The 10523-nt window shown below is 48.4% G+C and overlaps 1 protein-coding gene across 1 annotated transcript; it reads left to right on the forward strand.

Annotated features, from left to right (window-relative positions):
• Positions 1-715: 715 nt before the first annotated feature.
• EEF1G (eukaryotic translation elongation factor 1 gamma) lies at positions 716-9855 on the forward strand. Its single transcript, XM_010982992.3, has 10 exons — positions 716-871; positions 1973-2131; positions 2768-2831; positions 2990-3132; positions 3664-3807; positions 5602-5731; positions 6114-6318; positions 8987-9159; positions 9255-9379; positions 9618-9855. Exons 1-10 carry the CDS (start codon positions 860-862, stop codon positions 9774-9776), a joined length of 1314 nt encoding a protein of 437 aa, XP_010981294.1. The 5' UTR covers positions 716-859; the 3' UTR covers positions 9777-9855.
• The last annotated feature ends 668 nt before the right edge of the window (positions 9856-10523 follow it).

A 10523-nucleotide genomic window follows, 5' to 3' on the forward strand; every position in this document is an offset into this window, starting at 1 on the left:
CTTGTTGCCCAAATTTATGAATGAAGACAGTGCTTGAAATTTGGGGTCAGGGTTCTCCATTCTCTCACCTAACAGGAGAATTCATCCTGTTCTTAAATTGGGTAAAAGATTTTCAGATCCAAGCGTGGGTAAAAGGCAACCCATCAATTGAACTGTCAGCCCCTAAAGGGTGACAGGAGGTGGAAAGGATGTGGCTGTGTTCTCCCTCAGCCCCTCCCCTGTTGCAGGCCCTGGGACTAGTGCCCTTCTCGCAGAACAGCATCCCGAAGTTGCAGAGTGATTTAATGGGGAAAAAACCCTCACTTTTACAGGGGGCTTCAGACTCGGACTCTGATTAGATGTATCACCTCTCTAGAACGGGAAGAAAAGGAACTTGGCACCCCACCACCTTCATGCAGTTGTTTCCGCTCCTGTGCGTGTCCCACATTATGATGTTAGGGGTCCAGCAGGACCGCCATCAAATCACCGTGGGCCCCGCGAGCCTGAGGGAAACGCCTCTGGGACCCGGCGCTATGCCAGACTGGCAGTTGTGCCACGTAGCTACAGAGGGGCGGCTTTCCGGCTAGTTCTCACAGTCTTCCTTCCCTCCCCGTCTTCCACCTCCACAGCCAGACTCCGATTGGCCATGCCCCACCGCGCAGGCGCGAGCTCTTTCCGCGCCGGCCAGCAGGCCCCACCCCCTTCTTTTTCCATTCGGCCGCCGAGGGATACCGAACTGTCGTGCGTATGCCGTCTATGCCGTCCTCGCTTTCCGGCTGCTGTTTCTCCACGGCTCTCCCCTTCCCCCCTCCCTTCTCTCCCTGACGGCTTACTTTGCGGCAGCGCGGAGAGCCCCACCCCCTTTCTCTGCGGAATCACCATGGCGGCTGGGGTAAGTTTGCCGGCTCTGGCGACCCAGGTCACCCTATCCGAGGCCATCCTCTGCCCGAGGAGGGCCAGTCGGCGTCAGAGGGATTCTGGAGCCGAGTGGGGAACTGAACCGGGGTCTGGAGACCGTACTGTTGGAGAGTAGGGCTTCCAGGCCCCGGAGGGGAACTGAGTCTGGGGCTCTCAGAGGCCAAAAAGGTGGAAGGGTCTGGGGTGGAGGAGAAAGAGATGCCGGATCCTGAGCGTCTGGAGCCTGAGTAAGGGGTTCGGGTTCATTGCTGAGTCGAGATGTGGGGTCCGGGCAGGTTGACAGAACTTTTGCGATCGTTTTGTGGGGCAGCAGCAGGCACAGGGTGAAGAGGAGGGTCTTTGTGGGCAGGTACGGCTGGCCATGGTTAAGGGTCGTCCGGCAGGGAGGTGTGGGAGCGAGAGGAGCCTTCGGACGGTGGAGTCAGCCCAGTCGGGCCCCGCTGGCCACGTTAATAGAAGGAGAGAAGGCAACACCAGGGAACTCACTGCGGGACAGGACCGGAGGGATGGTATGCGTGACAAGGAATGAAAGGTTTTTTAGGGAGACCGAGTTGACTTAGGAAGAGAAGATGTCATTCGGTCTCTCCGTGGCTATTCCGAAGGTAACTTGGAAATGGCTTGGTCGGTGTGTGTGTCTTGGAAACAGGGCTGATACTTTTGAAGGGTGAGCGGCTCAGCAGTAGAGCAGGCAGGCGCTCGGTAACCATGAATGAATGAACAAGGGATCTGGGAAGGGAGGGGTGTGTGTGTGTCGGCAGATGGAGTCTGAGGGAGCTAGAAGTTCTGGATTTTTTGAAGATGTAGTGGAGAGGAAGAGGATGCTTCTAGAGACGTCCTTATGGAAGGTCAAATCTGTCAGCAAGCTTTATTTAGCAGTTGGTGTGTAGTTCTGTCCTCGGTATGTTGGAGGACTCTGGTTACACATGACAACAGATACTGAAGAACTTGATTCACCAGAGGGAGTAAAAGTGAGTTGAAACAGCTTGGGATTACTCAGGGAAGTCATCCCCTGGGAACATTGAGGACCGGGACCCTTCTAGTCATTAATATTTTAATCCCTGTCTTTTCCCCACAGACCCTGTACACATATCCTGAAAACTGGAGGGCTTTCAAGGCCCTCATTGCCGCTCAGTACAGCGGGGCTCAGGTCCGCGTGCTCTCCGCACCACCCCACTTCCATTTTGGCCAAACGAACCGCACCCCCGAATTTCTCCGTAAATTTCCTGCGGGCAAGGTGAGTAGGGAAGTGGAGAGAGGCCTTTGATCCTGAGAACCGAAGGAGCCCTGAGATTCTATCACTCTGAAGATGACCTCCATCTTTAAAAGGGACCTAGCTTTTCATGTTTCTTTTTTTTCTTCCCCCTCACATTTCAGAGATTTAACAACAACTTACTCTGAGACAGTTGTAACATCCTGTAAAATTCACAGGTTTTGTATTTGTGGGAGAGAATGAGTTTTGACTAAATGGTTTCAGTGGAAATATATCAAATATTTACCGTGAGGGTGATTCTTGCCCCAAGGGGCTTCCGGAGATAGATAAATATCTGTGCTAGGCGCAGAGATGTCAAGTGCAGTGTGGGGAACACCATAGTACTGTGAATGATGTAGGCAGATGTAAGACTTGGTTTCTTGCCTTTGCTCCTTTGGTTGAGGGATTTTCTACAAATATCTAATAATGTCTGAATCTTTTGGGTCCCTTATGTAAGGGATAGCAGGTTACTCAGTTTTGGTTCCTGAGTTTCAGATAGTATCAAGAGTTTGGTTAGCAAGGGTTGTCAGCTTGCTATAAAAACTTTTATTCGAAACAGTTCAGTTCCTTGGCTGACTAGTGAGAAATTACTGTGTTTTCTTTTGACTGCCTTGTCCACAGGTTCCAGCATTTGAGGGTGATGATGGATTCTGTGTGTTTGAGAGCAATGCCATTGCCTACTATGGTAATTTGCCGTGGATGTGGGGATGGGTGGGTCTGGAGGTGGTGCGGTGTGGGAGAGGGTGAAGGTGAGCTGGAGTGAACAGGGAGAGGAATTTTCAGGGACCTAGTTTGGTTTTGGCATAACCCCAGCATTCTGACCTTTATGTTCTGCCTCTGCAGTGAGCAATGAGGAGCTGCGGGGAAGTACTCCAGAGGCAGCAGCCCAGGTGGTGCAGTGGGTGAGCTTTGCTGATAGCGACATAGTGCCCCCAGCCAGTACCTGGGTGTTTCCCACCTTGGGCATCATGCACTACAACAAGCAGGTGAGCCTTGAAACTCAGGGAGAAGCCAAGGGCAGGGATGGCCTCAGCTTCTGCGTATCAGGGAGTGAGAGATAGAAAGTGTTGAGGAAAAGCAATGCCAGAATATATGGATAATAAATACCTAATCTTTGGAGTATAAGTTTGGAGCGCTGGGCTGTTGTTGGTATCTGAATTCTTTGTCAGACGGATCCAGTGGAGGTGGGAGGTCTGACGAGAGATATCTGCTGTAGAAAGTTTACACCAAATGGTAGGAGAGTGGTTAGACCAGATGGCCTCTAAAGTTCTTTCTAAAATTCAAAGATATTTGACTACAGTCAGTACAGCGGGAGATGCAGGCAGACTGCACCAAGAAGTGTAACATTGAGAGCTTCGTTTGTGATGCATTTGGAATGATCCTTGAATCTGACTCCATTGAAAGGGTTGGGGTGAGTCAGGACTCAGGACTCAGCTACCTTAGTTATATTGTTGGAGGAGGAGGATGGGGACAGGGATTGGTACCCACCGCTAAGTCTTATCATTTTAAATCAATAGGCCACAGAGAATGCAAAGGAGGAGGTGAGGCGGATTCTGGGGCTGCTAGATGCTCACTTGAAGACGAGGACTTTTCTTGTGGGCGAACGTGTGACGCTGGCTGACATCACAGTTGTCTGCACCCTCTTGTGGCTCTATAAACAGGTGAAGTTTATAAAGAATCTGGTTGGCAGAGGGTAGGTGGGCATTAGAAACAAAGTAACAAGTCTGCCAGGTTACCCTCTATTTGGCTGATGAGAGGGAGTCTGAGGTAACAGCTAGTTTGTGGGAATTCCAGGATTGCGTACTACTGTTACCTGAAAACGACTCTCCTCATGGTGAGTGTTGAGCCAAAAGACACAACTGAACCAAAGATCAGAAAAGAGTATTACTTGGAGCAAGTAAGGAAAACACTGGAGATCTTACCCAACAGCAAAGCTGGGGACCTTTTGCTGAGGGTACATGCATACTCCTGGTGGGACTTGGGTGATGCCAGAGTCCATGCTTTGGCTGATCTAAGTCAGGAGGGTCAGGAAAGGTCGTCATTATGATCATCCCTTAGGTTCCAGGCCATCTGGTGACTGAGCGCTTCAGGCTAGTCTTTACTATCTTTGCTGTTGTTACTTCTCTTGCCTGGTAAGTTCGTTCCTGCATTTTTCTGTTTCCTTAAGTTCATTACTTACTAAGACCTGTTAAAGAACAAGCATTACAGCCAGTTTCAGACCCGCAAAATGTCTTAGGCTGAAAAATGGCTTCTCTTACGTTAAGAAAGTCATGCCTGGTTCTCCTTCGAGGACCCCCTTCCCTATCTGCTTACGCCATGACTGCTTTCCTTCCTTCTGAGAAGTTTAATACTGTTCTGTTGCCCTTAGTTTCTGTTTGGAAGCTAAGATGATTAGTTTGTTCTCATTTCTACGGAAGCCCGGTTGTGCTTAATTGTGAAGACAGAGGTAGGGGTAGTAGATCTTTGGAGGCAGAACTAGGGTTAGTTCCTGGCTTCATTACTTACCGGTTGTAGGTAGAAGGGGGCTGTGTGTGTGTGAATTCCTTTAGTCCTGATTTTTCCCTCTGGAAGCTGTAAAACCAGGGTAGTAATAATCGTTGTTGAGGTTATTGATTAAAGAAGATGACACATTGCTGATTCGTAAACAGCAGCCCTGGGAGTAATGCTGCTCCAGAACAGTAATGTGATGACAGCAAAGGGAAAAGCACCCACTTCGTGGCAGAGCCTGTGCCAGGGCCACACAGGGACCATCTCAGTGAGTCTCTGCCTGTTGTGTGGGTGAGAGAAATGTGACCTGTCCAAGAGCATGTAGCTTGAAAGCCGTGGAGTAGAATTTGAGCCCTCGCGCTGTAGAACCAACATTACAGAACTCACTGCTGTGTACTCGTGTCAGGATTATTTTCCCTCTGATCTTGGCAAACTAAAAAATGGTCAATGAATATTTCACAAAGCTAAATTTAAGTTAAAGGGCTGACCGTTATTCTGAAATAAACTTCATTGCTGTTGAATATTATTTACTTTCTGAAATTTGGTGACATCTGTATATCACGTACCATGTAGTTCGTGTAGATCATTTTCATTATTTGGCAAAATGAGTAGTTGATAGCCCTCCGCTGGTCCCAACCTTTTAAAGTTTTATTGACACATGAAATTGTAGGTGTGAAGTGGCTTTGTAAAAGTAGTTAGGCACCATATAAATACTCCTACCAGGTTGATTCTTAGTAAATGGAGGATGGGACCAGGCATTCGTTACATTGGACCGGACTGCAAGAAAGATTTGGAAGGTAAATGGGCAGTAGCCCTCCGGGGAAAGATGGTGTCTCGGAGGTGCTTTCTGGGGGCTGAGAGGACGCTAGAGCTTTGGTGTAGAAAGAAACAAGAGTCTAGTTTCTGGCCGGAAGCTCATCTGGATCTTTTCGTCCACTGACTTTGTTTCCACTCTTCCCTCCTGGCAGGTCCTGGAACCTTCTTTCCGCCAGGCCTTCCCCAACACCAACCGCTGGTTTCTAACCTGCATTAACCAGCCCCAGTTCCGGGCTGTCTTGGGGGAGGTGAAGCTCTGTGAGAAGATGGCTCAATTTGATGGTAAGTTGGAGGAGGTAGAGGAGGATGTGGCTAGAGTCAGGGGCTGGTTTGCTCAGTCTTAACGCCTTGATTTCCTGTCTAGCTTTTGGGTTATGTGGACCCACGGAATGTGGGGTATCACATATAGCAACTAATATTTTATGACACTTGTCCTATACGCACACGTAGTCTCATTCATTCGTGTAGAATTATGATGCTTGTGTATTTGTTGCTGAGGTTTGTGTACTTGCTCAAGGACGTAAGTTGACTGGTGGCAGGGGCAGTGGAGTCTGGGTCCCTCGGTTGTCCCACCCAGCAGTTCTCTATTACCCTGCTGGTGCCTGGTTTTGAAGGGATATGGAAAGAGGCCAGACATGGACTTTTCTCCCTTCCTCTGCACCAGCTAAAAAGTTTGCGGAGAGCCAGCCTAAAAAGGACACCCCACGGAAAGAGAAGGGTTCTCGAGAAGAGAAGCAGAAGCCCCAGGCTGAGCGGAAAGAAGAGAAAAAGGCAGCTGCCCCTGCTCCTGAGGAGGAGATGGATGAATGTGAGCAGGCGCTGGCTGCTGAGCCAAAGGCCAAGGATCCCTTTGCTCACCTGCCAAAGAGGTAAGGGTGTCAGAATGTAGGGGGCATGGGACCCAGGAAGGCCTGTGCTCACCTATGTGTGTCCCCCTCACACTGCTAGAGCCTAACTAGAATTTTAGGTTGTCCGTACAAAATTGAAAGATGCATTTTAGTTGTAAATAAAGCAACTTCCTGAATTTATCATCAAGAATTGGGTAAATTTTGGAAGCGGGTAGCAGGTTCCAAATGCATCGATATTTGGGAATATCAGAGCTCCCTTTCTAGCAAGGAAAGCAGACTGGCCCAGAGTTCCGTGTGGAGGTGAATTGATGGTGAATTGATTGGTCTTGCGCACGCTTGATAAGATCTTGCTTCTGCGCTGCTGGGCCGGCTTTGCTGAGGCAGCAGACACCACATCAGTATCCTCTGATTGTTGTTTTGATGCATCAGACTATATAGGAATTGCTAAGAGAAAGGATGATGACCTTAGTTACATAGTGCCTGTCTGCTTCGTGTCCCAGACTGGGAGAGTTACACCCATCAAGGAGAAGGAAATAGATGGTGTGGTCATTTGTTTCCTCTTTCCAATCACTGTAGAGGGTTCTTGGAAGAAAGCATATAGTAAAGGGGAGGATTTTAGTGTGAAAAAAGTGGGGGACACCCAGTACTTGCCCAGTTCTCTACTATCTTCAGTCACTGCCCCAGGTCACCTTACTAGAATTTCAAGCACTATGAGAAATGTCTTTTCCATGGTCATGTCACTTCTCTCTTCACTCTACTTTTTTTTGTCCACTCACTCTGCCTTTCCCAATGCTGTCCACCCTTTCATTCGTTGGTCTCTTGGGGTTCAGCAGTGTTTGACCTCCCCATTTTGGAGTGATTTGTATGTGGGATGAAGGAGCAGGCATTGGTGGTGGGCATAAGTGTGCTCAGTTGTAAATGGCGAAGCATCACAGTACTGGATGTTACCATTAGGAAACGCTGCTTCCCTGTTTTGGGAGCAGCTTGGGGCGTAGCTGAGAGCTCTTACTCCCAGGCAGTTCATACAAGAGGCTCCCAACGCCACTGCTCTTTAAAAATGTATTTCTTTCTGAACTGAAGTGATTTACCTTGAACCTAGCACAGGGTCGGGTCAACGTTGAGCAGGATTTTTGGTATGTGTAAGTAAGCTGTGATAACCAACCCAAATTATATATGCTGTTGTAACGTAGACAAGTTCATTATTAGTTAGAGATTTTCATGTATTTTAGGTCTGTATACTCTGGGCAGCAAATAAATCAGGCAGTAAACTTAAAATCTTTAACAAACTGCATTTTTTATATGGTTTTGGGAATGTTTATTACTGGTTGCATTACTGTGGTGCTCTCCTGGGCTGCCTAGATTATTCTCCCCAGGATTCTTAATGACACAAGGTAATGCCTTCAAAGACAAGACTATCACTTGCCCAGAGTTAATTGTAGTTCTTTTAAGGCCTTCCAGCTACATTTGTTTCAGGAGCTGTTTAGAGCCTGTGGTTGGTTTTGGAGTTAAAAATGGACACATGGTCATGAATAATAAAGTTCAAACAGTTCAGGAGGGAGTGAAGCAAAAATCCCAGTCCCACTCTTTGGGTGGTTGAGGTGTCACATCTCTTCAGGAGAGGTTTCTGATGTACACTTGGGAAGGAACCTAGGACAGAATTCATGGGTAGGTTCTCTGCTACATCGTAACAGTAAGCAGGTCACACCACTTAACCTTATCTGTAAAGGGAAGGAAGGTAACAGCCTGACTTTAGGGTTTGGCATTATTTATATTAATGAATAATTGAATCAATTAAACATTCAGGAAGGGGATTTATTAGATTTATGGCACATTCATGCAATAGGAGAGTAGTCATTAAACCATTTGCAAAACATTCTCAGTAGGCAGACACAGTATTAAATGAGCAAATGGGTAAAGCACAGAACTATATGTATCATCTTTGGATAATCAACAGTGGGAAATACACTAAAATATTAGTTATCTTGTTTTCTGGCATTGTGAATGATTTTCTTCAGTTAGCGTGTGTTTTTATAATTGGAAAGAAAGAAAAAACAGTACCCCTACCATGGTGGGGGAGCTTCTCCTATGTTGGTGCTGGAGGTCTTGGTTCAGTGTGCCAGATTGCATCAAAGATAACCTGAACCTGAGGGTTTTTCAACATCTGAACATGCTTCTGGGCAGAGTGACTAAAGGACATGGGTGTAGGATTTGGGGCGGAGGCCCTTTGAAAATGCCCACCCGCTTACATTGCTGTCATATTGTAGTGTGTGTAACCTGAAGAGGCCCCTGTGATGGGGACAGAGACTTAACTTGGGTGAGTCAGGAACTGAGTGTGACTCATGGAAAAGAGCCCCAGGAGGGGCCGGCCAGGAAAAAGAGTCCTCACTGTGTCTCCACCAGGGGGCAGCAGCTCACTATGTCTTTCCTGTGGCAGATCTTCCAGCCCTCCTGGGTCCTACCCTCCACTGCCTAGCATACATACTTAGGCTGTGGGGAATGCCCTGGGCCCCTGTTCATACCCCCCAGCTCTCCTTCCTCTAGCGGTGATGTATACCTGCCAGTCCAGTGACTCTTTAAAGCAGTACATTTGAGCAAAAACGCCCTTAGCTTCTGTTAGCCTGGCAACCCTTTTGTTGCCTCAGTATGATCTTCTCCACCTTGATCTCCTGGCTTTTCCCCCTCCATTCAGTACCTTTGTGTTGGATGAATTTAAGCGCAAGTACTCCAACGAGGACACGCTCTCTGTGGCGCTGCCGTACTTTTGGGAGCACTTCGATAAGGATGGCTGGTCCCTGTGGTACTCCGAGTACCGCTTCCCTGAAGAGCTCACTCAGACCTTCATGAGCTGCAACCTCATCACTGGTGAGAAGAGGGTGGCTCTGGGAAGATGCAGGGAGGACAAACTAGGTAGTGGGTGATCTGATTTCAAAGGCTGAATGTTCTTCCTTGCTCTTCAGGAATGTTCCAGCGATTGGACAAGCTGAGGAAGAATGCCTTTGCCAGTGTCATTCTCTTTGGAACCAACAATAGCAGCTCCATTTCTGGGGTCTGGGTCTTCCGAGGCCAGGAGCTTGCTTTTCCGGTGAGGAAGGTGCAGGGAAGGAATCCGTCTCTTTAGTGTGGGGTGAGGATATGGGGAGTACACTTGGATTCCTGAACCTATGGGCATTGTGGAGAGTTCAAGGAGTGTGTCCATAAGAAGCTGTCCTGTTCACAGGAGTCCTGGCATCTGATCACCAATGTCTGAGCTGGAAGTAACAGGTGTGGGGCAGTGTCCAATAACCTGACCACATGCTTCTTACCTGGCTTTTTCTCCCCAGCTGAGTCCAGATTGGCAGGTGGACTATGAGTCGTACACATGGCGGAAACTGGATCCTGGAAGTGAGGAAACCCAGACGCTGGTTCGAGAATACTTTTCCTGGGAGGGGGACTTCCAGCATGTGGGCAAAGCCTTCAATCAGGGCAAGATCTTCAAGTGAACATTTCTTGCCATCGCCTAGCTGTCTGCACCTGCCCTTCAGGGAGAATGGGGGTCATTAAAGGAAACTGAACATTGAACCCTTTCCTGTCCAGCCTCCTTTGTGGGTGACGGCTTCTTCAAAGGGGAGTAGATGTGTTGGAGCAGGGTATCGTCTGTACCTGCAGAGCCTTCCTGTGCAGGAGAGAAGTCTTCAGAAGAGCAGAAAGAAAGCCCTCTTCTTGGTTTTGAGTTTTTTTTTTTTTTTTTTTTTAAATTGCCCTACCTCCACTGTGATGACTGTCTTCTAGCCTAGCTGGGGAAAATTGGATGCAGATAGGAGATGGTGACAGGAGGTCTGTGTCACCATCTTCTACCTCTTCCCTAGGGACCAGATTCCAGACCTCCCCTGTGAAGGGAGAAAGTACCTGCTGATGGGCTGAGATGAGAGCCAGCAATGCAGAGCGACTTAACTTGACTTCCCACAGCTGTGCTGTGAAGGGGGTCAGCGGCAGTACCCAAGTCAGAGTTTCAGTCCTTCAGACAAGCAGCAAGACTAGGCACAGGCTCCTTAGAACACACACTGGCCTATGGGCCTTAACCTGGGGTGTCCCTACTTTCTAACAAGGCAGTGGGGTTCGGAATGTAAGTAGCTTGCCTGTGACCGTACAGCTTGGGGGGTGGAGGCAGAGTTTTGAACCCAGTGGGTGTCACTGCAGCCTGTACACTAAACACGCCCTGCTGCTCCTGGAATGTAGAGCGGTCATGA

Source organism: Camelus dromedarius, chromosome 12 (genome assembly GCF_036321535.1).
Source record: "Camelus dromedarius isolate mCamDro1 chromosome 12, mCamDro1.pat, whole genome shotgun sequence".
Taxonomy (NCBI): Eukaryota; Metazoa; Chordata; class Mammalia; order Artiodactyla; family Camelidae; genus Camelus; species Camelus dromedarius.